We start from the raw sequence: 16,560 nt of genomic DNA on the forward strand, positions 1-16,560 counted from the left end.
CTCTCAACTTGAGTTTCCAAACAGTCAGTCTTTTCCTGCTGATTCTAAGTTGTGTTGATAGCATCCTTTCTGAAGGGCATGTAGCATCTTCTGGACCTTCAGGAAGGAAAGGTAGAAAGGCCAGACTGTGGCAACAAGAGTACGGCTCTGGGCTGAACACCAATTTGTAAGAAATACAAATGACAGACACCTTGTTGCTCTGCCTTCCATATTTGAACTGAACTCAATTGGCACAGAGTCATCGGCAAATCTTTCCTCCAACATAATTATCAGTTAATCCATTATTATAGTCTTGGGTGAAAGTTAGAAAAAGAGAAAGGGGGAATTACAGGATAGTGGCAGCAAACAAGGAATAAAGTCAGTTCTGTATCTAGGTTAGTAACTGGGGAAGAATCAGCATGGGCAGAGCAGGGAGCTAGTGTCTGGCTTCAGAGAGTCTAGAGGCCTGAGGCACGTCAGGTCCAGCCTACTTAAGGGAATGGCTCTTTGATTCCTGGACCGTGGCTGGGCAGCAGCTGCTGTTGCCTCCAAAGGTTCCCAGGCCCATGACACAGCAGCTTGGTAGAGAGAGGGCAACCCAGGACTCACCCCACTCTGCAGCTCCTGGCTCTTCCTGGCATGTTCCATCTGGGAGCTGTCAGTCACACTGGTAAACTTCAGTTCATCAACCCTCTGCCGATAGTTTTTCTATTTCCAAAGAATAGGGACACCAAAGCATTAGGATGGGGCTGCCCCAGACTAATGCACAGACACATACCCACTTTTTATGGCCCAAGTATTTCTTTGGGAAGAATGTTCTCATGAATCCTACACCTAAAACAGAACCATGCAGTCCTATGTCAGGCTGCTTTGATGAGCTTGTTTTGTGTGTGTGTGTGTGTGTGTGTGTCTGTGTGTGTGTGTGTATGTATGTATGTGCATGTATGAGTACACATATAAGTGTGTACATATGTGTGTGGAGGCCGGGGTCAACTTTGAGTGCCTTCCTTGGTCACTTTCCACCTTATATTTTGAGACAGGACCTCTCACTGAACCTGGAGCTTGCCAACTCTGCAATACTGGCAGGCCAGTGAGCCCCAGTGATCCTCCCACTTCTGCCTCCTATGAGCCTGTTTTTCTACTGTTACTGAATGGGAACTTTAATGTTTCTCCTCAGAAAACCCTGTGTTTCACTGTGTGCAATGGGATGTGTCTATTTTACAAGTCTAGGTCTGACATTGGAGGGTGAAGTAGGGGAAGTTTGGACGCTACAATGATAAAGGCAGAGGTTTACGTCTCCCCTCCGCCTCTTTGCCTTCTCCCAACTTGCTATGTCGCTGAACAGACTTGAGACTCTCTTGCTTCGACTGTGCAATGAGGAAAATGATGGAAGCCCCTTCACTCTGAAGTGGAGAGGATGCTTTAGTGCTATACTTTCTGTGTGAGCCAAGAACTTGGCACAGTGGCTAGTGCCTCTCTATCACCATTATCCATGGTGTCCCCAAGATTATCCAAAAAGCACCAGCTCTAAGGAAGGAGGAATACCCAAAGCCACAACCAGAAGGCCAGAGGTTATATTTGATTCTCTATTTCTCATTTTCAGATCACCAAGGTCTGATTTCCTTGTATCCCTCTCCCACAGGCAGATTGGCAACTTCACAAATGTGTTAATTCTGTCCCCACAGGGACTTCTCATCTTTCCTGAAGATTATTTCCTCTGGCTTTTCCACTGGAGCTACCAAAGTGGATGGAAAAGGTAGCCTCTGTGAATGGTGTGCTGAGGCAAAAGCTTCATGAGATATTGAGCTCAGAGATGAGCTCACAGGCTGGTGACGTCAAACTTCCAGAGACATCACCAAGACCAGTTATAGTACCAACTGAATACAAAACAGTGAAGGGAATAGTAGGCACCTACAATTTCTTCTTTTAAGAGGAGGACATAGTCAGAAGGAAGAGAAGATTCCCTGCAAATATCAGAGTCTGATTCAAAAGGAGTCACATACTCCTCAAACACACACACACACACACACACACACACACACACACACACACAGACATACACACACACAATTCTAAAGAAAATATTCCAAAGAGATTGTTAAGGTTCCTCCCTATTTCCTGTATTGAATGGAAAAGCTCATTTGCCACACAATTAAATAAAGGAAGTCATACACCCTTCCATTGTTGGAAGTTCCCAGAATCAGCACTCGTCAGACCATGAGTACTTATTTTAGAGCCAAGAATCTATTCTAACATACAAAATAAAAAATGTGAAGGAAATAAATCCCCCTGGTCCTCAAGGAGCTTAAAAAATAGTAGTCAGCACAGAGGAGAGAGAGACACCCACATTCCTGAGGCTGAAACCTCTTCCCCACTGTATCTTGACCCAAGATGGAATTTTTGCTGCTCTACCTGGGTCTCAATAGTTCTCAGAAAGTAATAGGAGCCTCAAGGTATTATTCTTTTCTCTCTGCTTTCCTTGCTTACATATATTTAAACCTAAATGAATCTTTAAGAGAAGAGTTAGTAAGATGGGAAAATGAGAATACATTTCAAAACACGTTTTGGGGATGTGACATTCCTCAGGGGGCACTGGGTTACACACTGAGCACAGATTGTGGGTCTGTTGCTGATGTGAAAAGTGACTTAAGTCTCACTTTCCTTGTGTATAAAATGGGAACAAAAATACGGTAATCACAGTATCTGTTTACACAGGACCATTATGTCCAATAAATAGCAGCATTAATTAACACACTCAAAATGATCAATCAGCTACATCAGTGACTAAATTATTATTGGTCTGTAAATGGTGGCTATTTTATCAGTAATATTAACCTTTGTAAGGGATATACTGACTCAGCCTTCCTGGCCCAGAAACAAGAATCCCCTTTGAAGATCTCAAAGTTTCTGAAATAATCACACGTCCAAATGAAATGTCCTTCAAAAGTCCTCCCCTGCTTGCTGCCAAATCAGCTTCCCACAGCATAAAGAGATACACAGGATGAGAACCACAGGGGCTCCTATTCCATCTTCTCATGTCGTATGAGGAGAGGGTCTACAAGTTTAATGGTTTGCCCCACATCTGAGGTGGCTGTGGAGAACACTTACTCCAAATACCAGACTCTGGTTCACAAAGAATCCACTTTCTTTGCCCAAGACAGACATCACAGATTGATTTCTAGGGATAGCAAGTTTTTCAGATTTTAGATATTTTAAATTTTGGAATATTTTTACACAATGAGCTATCTTGGGCATGAGACGCAAACCTAAATTCATTTACATTTGATATACATTTGATATACTTCAAGGTAATTTTAGGTAATATTTTCAATAATTTTGTGCATGAAGTAAAATTTCCTGGTATAAAATTGTCTACTTGTAAAGTCAAGCTGTTCAAAGTATTTGGGATTTCAGAACATTTGGGGTATTAGATTTTTCAGATACTCCATTAGTAAAATCTTTCTATACCAAATTACTCTGTGGATGAAACTGCTTCTTAAAGGAAATTGGTAGGCTTCTTAAAAATACCTCCACAGAGCTGGGCATGGTGACACACTACTGAAATACCAGTACTTGGGAGGCAGATACAGGATGATCTGGAGTTCAAGGCCTGTTTGAGTTATGAAAGGAGACTTGTGTCAAGAAAACCAAAACCAAACACCAAAAAATGCCTCCTCCAGGAAGTTTAAGGGTATGGGAAGTTAGTCTTAGGGTACATTACAGGTACAAACATGAAGTAACATCCTACTCTTTAATTCACATCCAAAATAAAGTCCCAGAAAGAGCGAAGAGGGAATCAGAGTCCCAGTGACTCAGGGGTTGAGAATCATTTGGAGGTCAGGGACAGACACTCAGATTACCTCGCTGACCAGCTGCCCAGCTTTCTTGGCCTGTTCTAGGTTGAGACTCCCTTCAGTCAGCCACCCAACTCCCTTCATCCATGCCAGGTCAGCCTTGTACTGCAGCTGTAAGAGAATGTCACCAAGCTCAGACAGGAAGAAAAAAAAGAATTGACAGAAAAGTCAGGAAAAATCTAGATTTGTCTTCCCAGAAAACTGCTCCCTCCTATTGTGCAGCAAACAGGTCTTTCTTTAGAAGGCGAAGTCACTGGATCCTCCTTGTGACTACGAATACCATGCTCTATCTTGGCGCCAAAACACCACAGCCTGACGTAAAAGAATGTCTTTTGTATTTCTGAGCAACATTTCTAACATTTGCTTCCCTTTGCTCATGCCCATTACCAGTACATCTTGACTTTCACACTGGCTCTGAGCCCTAGCCCCATCCTCTACTGTCTTGACTTTTCCCCTGTATCTGTCTTCCCTGGACCTGGCACATCTTTAGCTCTTCCCAGTCCTCTGAGTTATGAAACAGACTTGTGCACAGGTTCAAAATCACCCAAGACCAAATCCAATGACAAGATGCACGGGGAGAATGAGCAGCCAGTGAGCACTCACCTCGCTCTGGAGCCCATAGGCTTTCTTGGCCCACTGAGTCTTCATGTCTTCAGGCAACACAGTATATTCATGCAGTTTCTGCCTGTAGTCCAGGTCACTGGCAAGAGCTTGGGCCTTCTTAGCGTGCCTGAGGTTGACCATGTCCATGGGCAAGTGGAAGTGGGTCTTACTCTCTTCAAAGCCTTTCTTGTACTCAACCTTGAGTGCACCAAAACAAGGATCATTGGCTAAAGGCTATTCTTGAGGACTGATGTGGAAATAGGCAAAGCTCAGGCTTTCAAAAGTAATCATCACTCTGGGCAAGGCCACCTGTCTGTCAGAAAGGTAGACAGAGGCCTGGCTCTGCAACCAGGGTCACCAGGGAGCTGTAATAGTGCTGTTCCCTGCCATCTTGTCTCCTGTCACCATTCTTAACTCCTGGCATTGGCTGCTTTGGGAGAAGGGCACTATGCATGCTTTCTACAGAGGCATTAAGACAGAGAACAACAAAACACAGGCTGCAGAGAGCCAGACATGTCTATGTTCAAACCTAATCTGCCTTTTGCCAGCTCAGAAACCTCTAGAAAGTTCCATCATCTCCATGGGGCTCGTTTTCCTCAAGAGAACTGTTACGATGAATATTGAAATAGTAGCAGAATTGTGCTTAGAGTAGGAACTGTGAAATGCAAACAATACATGTTAGTGATAAGAATCCAGTGATGACGGTGATGGCAGTAATGATGAACAACGATGATAACTGACGGTGGTGGGGATGACGGTGGTCATGATGTTAGATAAGGTGGCAGTTTGTTGTCCTTTTAAATTGAAGTCCGATTCTCACTGTCTCTTTATGCTTCGTGACTATGTATTTCATAAGACGAATTCACGCTGGAAAGACAGCCCAGCAGTTTTAACAGCACCCACTGCTCATGTAGAGGACCCAGGTTCAGTTCCCAGCACCTACATTGTGGCTAACAACCTTCAATAATGCCAGTTCTGGGGGATCTGATACCTTCTTCTGACTTTCACAAGCATTGCACAGATGTGATGCACTTACATACATGCAGGCAAAACACACACAATTTTTTTTTACAGTTTTTTTAAACATTTTATTATTTTTATTTTTATGTGTATGAGTGTATTGCCTGCATGTATGTGAGTGCACCCGTGTCAGCATTGCCATGGAGGTCAGAAGAGGGCTTTGGATTTCCCTGGAATTTGAGTTAAGGACGGTTTGTAGCCGCCATGTAGGTGCTGGGAATAAAACCTGGGTCCTCTGCAAGAGCAGTCAGTGCGCTTAACCGCTGAGCCATCTCTCCAGCCCCCATAATTTTTATTTTTAAAAGACATATTTTATGACTTGTGGGAACCTAAAGGCCCCACCTTGCAGAGGTCCGAGAAGAAGTTATTGGGGCACGGCCTGACTTGTTTTAAAAGTCCGAAGGATACTTCTGCACTGCTGAGGAGTGCGTGATCAGCGCGTGACCATCCTTAAGATACACCCTGGGGGGGGGGGCATTTCCAGGTGCCTTTGTAAGCTCTGCAACACCTGCAATAAGTGAGTCCCTGCTGGACTAAGCTCCCCATTGCATCTGATTGTCCCCGGTACTGGGGGCGGCTTACTCATCCCTAATCAGCACTGCGCAGGGGGTCGCTGGCTCGAACCCCCAGCAATGACGCATTCAAATCGATGCCAGCTCCCTAAGTTCACTCAAGTCAAAGTCTCTTAATGACCTGTCAGATAATTATGTTCACTGTGCCAGCAGACCTGCATAAGCTGCCTCACAGCTTGGAACAGGAAGTATAAATCAAGAACTCAAAGGTCATGTGTCCTTCATGCCTGCTCTGCATTGGCAGGGAAGGAATTACTGAAAATCACAGGTGTCCCTTCTGGCTGAACTCTCCCCTCCCACCAACCCATCCTTGCCTTGCTGAGTGACATTAACCAAGGTCAATCTCAAGACATTACAGTTATTTACAAGCAACAATATTCATATAGGCTGAAGCCTGGGATGCCCCAGTCGTTTGATAAACATTTGGATTACCATGTGTGTGTGACCACAGATAATGAGCTATATGCTTACTGCTATGATTAGGCAATGGTTTGGATGTGATTTTCTCCCACTGAAATTCATGTTAATGCTTAGTTCCTTAATATAGTAGGTGGTGGTAGTGGCAGTGATGCTGATGGTGATAGTGATGGTGGCGACGGAGCCAAGTGGGGGTATTTGTGTCATTGGGACAGCGTTCTCATGAAAACATTAATGCTAGCCTTCCTGGGACTGGGTTTATTATCACAAGAGCAGGGTGTTATTAATACAAAGCAAAGCCACTCTCATGTTCTCTCTTACACATATAACCACTTGTCTTGACATCTTTATAACCTATGCATTATGAGACCCTTAGTAGATACAACTGCATATTCTTGGGCTTTCTAGCCTCCATAATGATATGCCAAAATAAACCTCTTTCTTCATAAAGAACCCATCTCCAATACTCTGTTATAGCAACAGAAAATGGACTTAGACACCCTTCCATCTGAGCTAAGGTCCATGAGGGAGGAACTTACTATGAGTAGCTTGTTCTCAAAGCCAGAGTTTCAGACAGTATTTGACCCATAGTAACTGCCTAACATCTGCAGCATAAATAGATATACCTAAGCACCTTTGTACCTTAACCAGCGGATGTTGTCATCCTCGGGGCCATACACCTCGTGCACTTTTAAAGAAAAGTATGCTTTGGGAAAATAAAGAAAGCACACATACTTCTTGTACAAGAAAAGAGTTGCAGGTGGAAGTCAATCAAAAGGCAGCAATGCCCCACAACTGTTAAGTTAGAAGCTGGGGGCCGGGGAGGAGTTTTACCTCACTGCTCATCTTGGCCACCTGCAGAGAATGCAGAAGCTTCGAGTCAGTAGTTCCCATGGCTTTGCCTTTTGTTTTTTCATATTCTTCTTTGTATTTAATCTTGAGAGAAAGAAGAAAGTCTGTCGTGAGCCAGAGAGTAACTGTGTCATGGAAGCGACTCTGATTTAACAAGTGAAAAAAGAGCAATCCTGGAAAAAAATAACCCTCCCAGTCTTTCATGAGTCCAGAAGAAGATTAAAGTATTGTGATGTTTACAATGTTAACAGTCATTATTTTTTTCCAGCAGGACAGCTGACATTTGGTTAGAATCATTCCTTATACATTTCTGAGTTAATGAGAGGAAACCTACATTGCTAGCAAGCTCCCCGGAGGCTTTGGCGGCCAGCAGAGACATGGCGTCCAGCTTCATCTCAAATCCTTTCCCCTTTGTCTTCTCCCAGCCTTCTCTGTACTTAACCTGACAAACAAAAACACAGGTGAACAGGAGCTGCCATCTGTGTCCCGCCAAAAGTAGAAGTGAACTTTTCTTTAAAGCAAAGTTGGTTTCTTCAGTTATTTGCAGGTCAGAGTCTCGGCTGTTGTTATCAAAGTGGTGGCAGTAATTTTAATACAGTTCATTGATCCCTTAGGGCCACTCAGATGGTTCAGGACAAAGAAAAGACCGATGCGGTCCTCCTGGCTCTCTCATTGCCTAATCATGTGACTTTGGGCAGTTACTTCTTTAAGCTGATCATTTATAAAATGCATATTCATCATTCTCAGGGCTTCTGGGAGAGTAAACTAGAAATGGAGCATGCAAACAAATCCTAAACTGGTTAAATGCCACTGGGATGTAGCGTACTGATACTGCACGGTATGATGGCACTGCTTGTGGTCCCTTTCCTAAATGCTTTCTATTCAGACTACAAATCTTCACATGATCCTGAGGCTCAGAGAGGATGAAGAACACTTCTAGGGTCACAGGTTAAAAGAGGCCGATGTAACTCCCGAAGCCAGGTCTATCAGTATCAAAGCCCATGCCACAAACTGGGGGAGTTATGACAATGCCATGCCATATCATATCATATCATATCATATCATATCATATCATATCATATCATATCATGTAATGTCATAGTCACATTAATATCACATCACCTACCTCAGTTTAGAACAGACTTTCGGAAACTTTAGCTTTTGAGTTCCCTCCACACCCAGTTACCATTTGATAAGACTAGTGATGATGGCTATGCATGTTGACACATCATACATGTGTTCACATCATGAAAATTACATTCTATGACCAATTCATCCCTGATAAGCTACCATGGGTCATGAAACGACAAAATTCAAAATAACATGATGAATGCCTTAGAGAGAAGCCTCTCCTGGAAACAGAATGCTCCTTACTACTTGGACCATGCCAGTATCTTCATTTTTCACATCGGCCCATAACCCACATGGTATTCTCCCCACCCTGCCCTCTCACCTCACTAAATAGTTCGGCATTGGTCTTGGCCTTCACCAGCTGAGGCACATCCTGGGGCAACGTGTAATTCAGCTTGTTTCTCTCATAATCAGCTCGGTAATTGACCTGTTGTATTTAAGATACATGGCATGGTTTTATACAACAGAAGGAGAGCTTTAGGGAGAACATTGTCTTTCTGGCTTTCCCCTGAGACTCACTGCTGAGAGGCCATTCCTAGAAAAGGCCTTTTTTGCAAGAAAGTCTGTAATTTGGCAGAATGTATTAAATCACTAGATTGAAGATGTCAAATGCAAACTAAAACAACTCACAGGCACATTCAAATTTGTGAATTTGCAAGACATTTTTTAACCTGCTTCAGTGCTAAACATCCTGCTATGTGCACACTAGACACACAACAATAATAAAAAGTCAGTGTTGTCAGTAATAATAATTGATAATGTGTACTTATCAACCGCACATTAAAAATACATCTTAAAATCACTTGTGCATGGCTGGAGAGATGGCTCAGTGGTCAAGAGCACTGGCTGCCTTGCAGAGGGCCTGGGTTCAATTCCCAACACCCATATGGCAGCTAACAACTGTCTGTAACTCCAGTTCCAGGAGAATCTGATGCCCTCTTCTGAACTCTGTGGGCATAGCACAACATGGATGAACTTACACACATGCAAGCAATACACTCATACACATAAAAATAGTAACTAAAAAAATTTAAAAATCACATGGGCACAAAAGAGTTAAGCTCACAGGGGATTTCCAGTGCAAGGACCATCTGAGGAAGATGTTGCCCCCAAATTAACCCCAAACCTTGGACACTAATAAGAGTAAGGATTACTGTTAGGCTGTTTTGGTGTGGCATATTAAATTATATAGTTATGTTTCTTTTTTAACTTTTAGAGATCCATACTAAGATATTTATAGGTTAAGTGATTTAATCATCTGGGATCTTCTTCAAAGTAATAGAGGCTGGGGAAGTGGGTAGGTATAAGCTGTCAAAGCAGCTACAGGGGTCTTCAATATAGTACTGTTTACTTTTAAATATTTTGATGTTCTCTATAAGAAATGTTTTAAAGAGGGATCATTTCATGGCTGTAATTAGACATAAAGTCAAATCCTTGGGGATTGGCTGATCCAGAAGTCTCGCTGCAAGCTTGAGAATCTGGGCAGGTGCAGGCTGCTTACATGACTCAGTTGCTGGGCATTGATTTTGGCTTGAACAATCTGCGGTGTGTTGGTCACTGAGCTGTACTTCAACTTATCGATGCTCTGCCTGTAGTTGACCTGGGCAAAGACAGACAAGGGAAGATGCTAACATAATGCTTGGCTCGCTTCCCCAGCCACATGATGATTCTCAAGAAACCAGAAGACTGAAAACTCCCATGCTATGGTCTTATGTCCCAGCAAAGCAGTCATAAATTCACGTTCTTGTGTAAATTACTGCAATTTCTTTAGTGCATGTGTTTATAGGTTCAATTTAGCTGTTTTACAATGTATACATATTTCAAAGCATGTACACAACAAATGTATACAATTTTTTTCATAATTCTTAAAATAAATGTAGAGAACTTTGGTTTGAATTTCCCAGTCTTTAAAATTCCATACCCTTTTGTAACTTCTAAAGACAGAGTACCAAGAAATAGGACTTCCCGAACTTGGTTATGAATCTCTCCCTTAAAAAAATTTTATTGATCAACTTTGTTATTTGACCATTTCATACATTTAATCCTCTGAACTGTCCCATAATTATCCCTACCTTACAATGTAGAAATTGAAGCACAGGGAGCTAGTGTGATTTACTCAGCCATTAAGGGTGAGAGCTTGGATTGTCATCTTGGGCACCTGACACAAAAGATGGCACTTGGGCTGTGCTCTCAAGTCTGTGTTTTGTAAACCTGGTGTGTTTGGGACAATTACTTACAGATGAACAGAGGGCTCCCCATTGAGAGCTCCTTGAGCCTGGATCTGTTAGACAGGGTGATATAATCCAAGAACAAACAAATGACTGATAAACCCACCTCCAGAACAGAATGTAGAAACACAACAGTGCTTCTGGCTTGGCACAGTTATTCTGTTGTGTTTGGGGTAAAGGACAGCATTTGGGGGGGCTTTTTCTTTAATAATTCAAGAAGAGCTTTTGTATGTCCTGAGTGTATAGGGAAAACCAGGAAGCATAAAGTCATTTCAAAGTCAACTATTAATGAGATTAGAATACTGTCCTAATGCATTAAGGCAGAGGAAAAAAATTATCAATTCATAATAGAGTCTTATTCAAAATGAAGTATGATAAAATGTCATGAAAACTATACTTTTAAATGGCACATTACTTCCTGATAATTCTGCACTAATATGTCACAGAGCATAATTACTTTTCTCTGCAGGACATAATTAACAGTCTCCATGATTAATCACATCTTTGCAGCATCACAAATGCTTGGCCACTGCTCCGATCTACATTCTAAAAGGGTTCTATGCTAAAGATAGAGTCTCATTTTAATTCTATTAGTGTTTATAAAGATTCATCCAAAGAAGTGCTCTCTAATTAACTACCCAAGCTTTATTTAATTTCATAGCTATTTTACCACCTTTAAGGCTAGCAGATGTTAAGACCACAAGCTCTCTTGAAATAAATGAGCTCCCCAAATTTCTGGAATGTTAAGACATCTAGAAATAATAAACTCAAATGCATACCAGAGTTAGGATAGTAAGAGAAAGTTGGGTAAGACACATTTGTAGGTCTGCCACTATCCAGTCCCAGTCAACTATTCCCATAGAAGACCTAGGGACACTTTTCCCAGAGTTTTCAGATTTTTCAGAAAAGATGAAAATATTAATGTTTTACATGAACTCACATCTTCTGTGTAGTGGTTTAATTTTACTCCTAACAGACAAGAGTAAGCAAACAAACAAAACCCTTCTGATCTTGTGCATAGCTCAACTCCTGCCAGTTGAGAAACTCTCTCTGAGCCCAGTATTTCTATTTCCATCTGGTTGAATTCTGGTTTAGCTATGTTTTCAGGTGCATGGTTTGATAGACAGTCCTATAGGCGCAGATGTTACCGTGGAAGTACAAGCTGTAGAAATCAATCTCATTTTGTTTGTACTGTTTATTAAGCTTGGTTTCTAGAATTCAACTGCAAAAGCGCATATACACAATTTTGCTTTTAATTGCTAAGCTTCCTAAGTAGGATTTTGAGCCAAAAATAAAGGAAGTAGGTTTGGCAGTGGCTGAGTTTAAGTTTGGGTTTAAGATGAAACAAGTAAGTCAACCCAACAAAACTTCCTGGGAAAAGGAGACACAAAGTCCTGGTCCCTAATGTCTTTCTAGTTCCTAATGTCTTTCTGCTTCGTACCCATTGGCAAAGCCTCATTCAACCAATTGCCTATCATTTTCCAGTTCTTGCCGTCATGCCTACTCTGAGCAAACGAGAGAAGGAATGAGGTTCTGTTTACTAATGGGAAAAACCCAGCTAATCAATCACTGGAGCTGTGCTGATCCAGAAGGAACTGAAGGTGGGCAGCACTAGGCAGTCAGTAAGCACATGCAGAATTATTTGTTAGTGTTGATTGGAGATCACCTTCTCTAAGAGCTATGATGTCAACTCATGTTTAAGAGAGTAGATGATTTTTTTTTACCTTTTTCTTTATGTTTTTCTATATTTTCTAAATTTTATTTTCTCCCTCTAGCTCCAGCTGTCCTGGAACTCACTATGTAGACCAGGCTGGCCTTGAACTCACAGAGATCTGCCTGCCTCTGCCTCCCGAGTGCTGGATTAAAGGCACGTGCCACCACACCCTATATTTTTTAAAGTTTTGATAAACGTATCATAAGATTCCTGTGATCATAAAACAATAATTTTAATTGGGTATGTTATTTTGTTTGGGACGTAGGCTCACTGCTACAATGATTAAGGGATCAATCTGTCTATCTACCAACTACACTTGCCCATATGCTTCTGAGGAAAAAAGTTAAGTCAACATTACCACTTACTTTCAAGTTATATCTATTTTATTTATTTTAATCTCCTTTTTTTTTTTTTTTTTTTGGTCTTTTTGAGACAGGGTCTCCCTGTAGCCCCAGCTGTGCTGGATTCACCATGGAGACCAGGCTGGCCTTGAACTCACAGAGATCCGAATGCCTCTGCCTCCCAAGTGCTGGGATTAAAGGCATGCGCCACCATGCCCAGCTTATTTTAATCTTTAACCTACTACACTATAAATTTTTTTTTTGAGACAGGGTCTCCCTGTAGGCCCAGCTGGCCCAGAACTCACTATGTAGACCAAACTGACCTTGAGCTCACAGAGACAGTCACCTGCCTCTGTCTTCCAAGTGCTGGGATTAAAAGTGTGCACCACCACCTCCAGCAACTATAAATTTTTAAGGCCATCCTTGCTATGGAACAGTTATTATAAATGTGCCCAGCAAGCATAGCCCTCCAAATTCTAAGAGGAAAAGCTGAATCTTAGAATGTTTTCAAGACAAAAGAAGAATCATTCATATTTTGCTTTGAAAGTCTGAGTTTCCAACCACGCATGCATGAACTTCCCAGAGGAAGGAAAATCCCCCTTCCCAGCCCCTTCACTCTCTTATAAATTGATGGGATTCTGTCTTCCCATCTTGCTACCTAAAACTTGCTTCATAGGAAGGAAGCAAAAGGTGATAAAATAAAAGGGTTGGCAGGGTCTTGGTGGAGGACTCACATCTTTCAAGGGAACCAGTTTCATCGTTGTTTGGTAGGATGGAGTAAGAGTGGCAGGGTAGTTATAGTCCACAATGTCATGTTTGTAATCAGCCTTGTAGGCGACCTGAGAGCCAAAGAAAACAGAAATCAGCTCCCCATTTCTTTAGACCTTGTTTGAGTGTTATAAATATTTTGAAATAGCCAGAAACAAAATTAATTGGCTTTCATCACCTCAAAGGAAAATTACATTATATTCACACTTTAAAAATCTTCTTTTATAAAAAAAATAAAATCTTCTTAATTAGCCCAAAATTAGTCAGCTCCCATCTGTAGTATATTTATTTTATCTTTCATTTTAATTAGGGGGACTCCTCATTTTTGTTTATAATGAACACTTGCACATGGATATACAATGAAAGTGGCAAATCCCAAGAAAATAAATGAAAAGTTAAGAATCTGCAGAGTACTTCAATTATTTTTCTAAAGATCAAATCTGAGGGGCTGGAGATATGGCTCAGTGGTTAAGAGCACTGGCTGCTCTTGCAGAGGACCCAGGTTCAATTCCCAAGACCCACATGGCAGCTAACAACCGTCTGTAACTCTAGTTCCAGAGGAATCTGACACCTTCTTCTGACCTCAATGGACATTGCACGAAACAGGTGCACTTACATACATGCAGGAAATACACTCATACACATAAAATAAAAAATAAATAAATTCAAAAAGTCATATCTGATGTCCTCAAACAAAGGAAATATGGCATTTATATGTTTTAAATATGAAATCAGCCTTCTTTAAGCATTCTTTATCTCCAAGATATACAACCTGGTATTTGCATATCTGTGAAATGGACTGACAAAGTCAAAGAGAGATTAGGAGAGTTTCCATGTTACAACCTGATATATTTGGTTAGCCCACTACTTGAGCAGTATATGGCCACAGTACGTCTTCAAACTGAACAAACTCAGTCAACTAATGAACTCCAAATAAGCAACAAAAATTTCAGAAATCCAGAGAGTTACAAATACAAACCATAATCACCCATTTCTCTATATCTTTCAGAAACTGAACATTTATATCATACTAGATCAACTACAACAGATCTAAGTGTCCTTCAAACCAAGGGAAGCTTGAAAAAATGTTTATATAGCCTTTATTATATTGGATAACATTTAAAAATGTACGGTCAGTGGGTGGGCGGTCCTGTCTTTACCTACCAGAAGACAAATTTTTTAAAAGGGAGTTTGAAAACAAACTGGCTCAATTCTTCATGCCCCAACCAGCTGACTCCACCATCCCTTAAACACAGTACTTACGTTACTGGCCAGGCTGCCAACTTTGAGAGCATGGAGCGTGCGTCGGTCCATGCCAACCCCTTCGTAGTGACCCCGCATATGGTTCTGATAGTTTTCTTTATATTTATTCTACATGGAAATATAAAACTTTCAATGAAAACTCCTCAATTAGTTGAAGATAAACTATTCATTTTAATGGACTAAATCCAAAATAGACATGATTCAACCACTGAATTTAAAAAAAAAAAAGCAAGCTTTTTAAAAAATTTAAATTTCAAATAAGCACGAGAATTTGGAATAAGGCAGGCAGACATGCACATAGATACCCTGGGCGCTAGGAGTGCCAAGAAGAATGGATTTCTTTGTTGGCTTTTACATTTTCAGTTTTCAATTTACCAGACTTGTCCAGTGTGGGCATTGATCATGGAGCTGGTCAATGGACAAGCCCTGATTATGTGGTCACTGTCCACAAGCCTTAGGCTGGAGGTTGGTACAAGTCACAACATGCTGTTACACACACCCCTGTCCCATTTCTAAATGCAGTCATCTGCATCCATGAGATCTGTATCTGTGGCCTCAACCAACCCCAGTTGTTTTCTCATCATTATTCTTTTAAAAAACCTAACATAACTACTTATGTGGCATTTGCATTTCACTGCATATTGTAAGTAATCTGGAAATGATTTAAAGTCTATGTGAAGATGTATGAAGGTTATATTCAAATACTGCACCATTTTTATGTAAGGAATTTTGGTATCTGAGGATTTTGGTATTTGTCAAGGGGATCCTGCATCAATCTCCATGGATGACTATATGTGAAGAATAAAACCTGATCTTTGTCAAACTTTGTGGCATAAAACTTAGTCACTAAGGCAACCATGTGAACTAGTAAGTTATGTCCCAAATGTTGCTGATCAAATAAAAAGATCAAAATAGAATGGATACATCTCCAAACCTTCTCTGATAATGTCCAAATTTTCAAATGCTACTCTAAGAGTTATCTGGTCATATGTTAAATGGTAAACAATATCTGGCTCCTAGAGTGACTATGAAGGTTAAGTGAAACCCTGTATGAACTTGAATACACAAAGTCACACTGCAAGGAGATGCTGCATGCTCAGTCAGGTTGCTTTATAGCATTCATCACCAGGAACAGCTGCTGTGCAACACAGACGGGATGCAGAAAGACAGAGAGGACAGGTCCTGCCCTGAGGACTCAAAGTCACATGAGAGGAAGGAGGGGGATGGTTGGGGGTTGTGGTATCACTTGACAATAAGCAGATCGATCCAGGAGGTGATCTTAACCACTACACATTGGTACTTGTGCCTGGGAGGCCATGCTTCTCCAAGACATAGGAAAATAGTTACAAAGATTGCCTCTTAGGAGACCTAGGAGCTAAACTCACAAAAAGTGCCCAGACAAATGTTTAGGTATTAACTTACATCGCTGGTGAATTTTGAGATCTTGCTCACATTCCTGAACTGGGGGGTCTCACAGTAGTTGATACTGTGACCTTTACTACTCTCCAGATCCTTCTTATACTCCACCTTGGAAACCAAAAACACCAACAGCTCAGTAGAACCAAACCTGAAGTCATTCTTGAACAGATCTCTAAGACTCAACTGGGATGTTTTTACAAAACTTCCAAGGCAAGATTTCAAAATGCCAGGTATAGGCTACCTAAAGTATGTTTTTTCTTTATAAAAAACAAACAATAGAGCAAGTTATTTTATCCTGAAAAAAATCACAAATACATAGTCTTTCTCAATAGCAGATATTGTAACACCTCATAAAGCTCAAAAACTATAAAATAGGGCTGGAGGTATAACTTAGTGACA

General features: G+C 41.1%; 1 protein-coding gene across 3 annotated transcripts in view; it reads right to left on the bottom strand.

Annotated features, from left to right (window-relative positions):
- The window catches only part of Nrap (nebulin related anchoring protein), a 70,090-nt gene that overhangs the window by 33,132 nt on the left and 20,398 nt on the right, over nucleotides 1-16,560 (bottom strand). Inside the window, exons 12-21 of one of the 3 annotated variants that reach the window (XM_008830208.2) lie at nucleotides 16,165-16,269; nucleotides 14,743-14,850; nucleotides 13,446-13,550; nucleotides 9,930-10,028; nucleotides 8,751-8,855; nucleotides 7,632-7,739; nucleotides 7,280-7,381; nucleotides 4,437-4,634; nucleotides 3,840-3,944; nucleotides 589-687 (exon numbers count right to left, since the gene is read on the bottom strand). In XM_008830208.2, the coding sequence (XP_008828430.1) occupies nucleotides 589-687; nucleotides 3,840-3,944; nucleotides 4,437-4,634; nucleotides 7,280-7,381; nucleotides 7,632-7,739; nucleotides 8,751-8,855; nucleotides 9,930-10,028; nucleotides 13,446-13,550; nucleotides 14,743-14,850; nucleotides 16,165-16,269 (1,134 nt within the window). The remainder of the gene's footprint in view (nucleotides 1-588; nucleotides 688-3,839; nucleotides 3,945-4,436; nucleotides 4,635-7,279; nucleotides 7,382-7,631; nucleotides 7,740-8,750; nucleotides 8,856-9,929; nucleotides 10,029-13,445; nucleotides 13,551-14,742; nucleotides 14,851-16,164; nucleotides 16,270-16,560) is intronic. The other 2 variants (XM_008830210.2, XM_008830209.2) reach the window with 2 other exon arrangements.

The sequence above is a fragment of the Nannospalax galili genome, unplaced genomic scaffold (genome assembly GCF_000622305.1).
Source record: "Nannospalax galili isolate Female #2095 unplaced genomic scaffold, S.galili_v1.0 scaffold974, whole genome shotgun sequence".
Lineage (NCBI taxonomy): Eukaryota > Metazoa > Chordata > Mammalia > Rodentia > Spalacidae > Nannospalax > Nannospalax galili.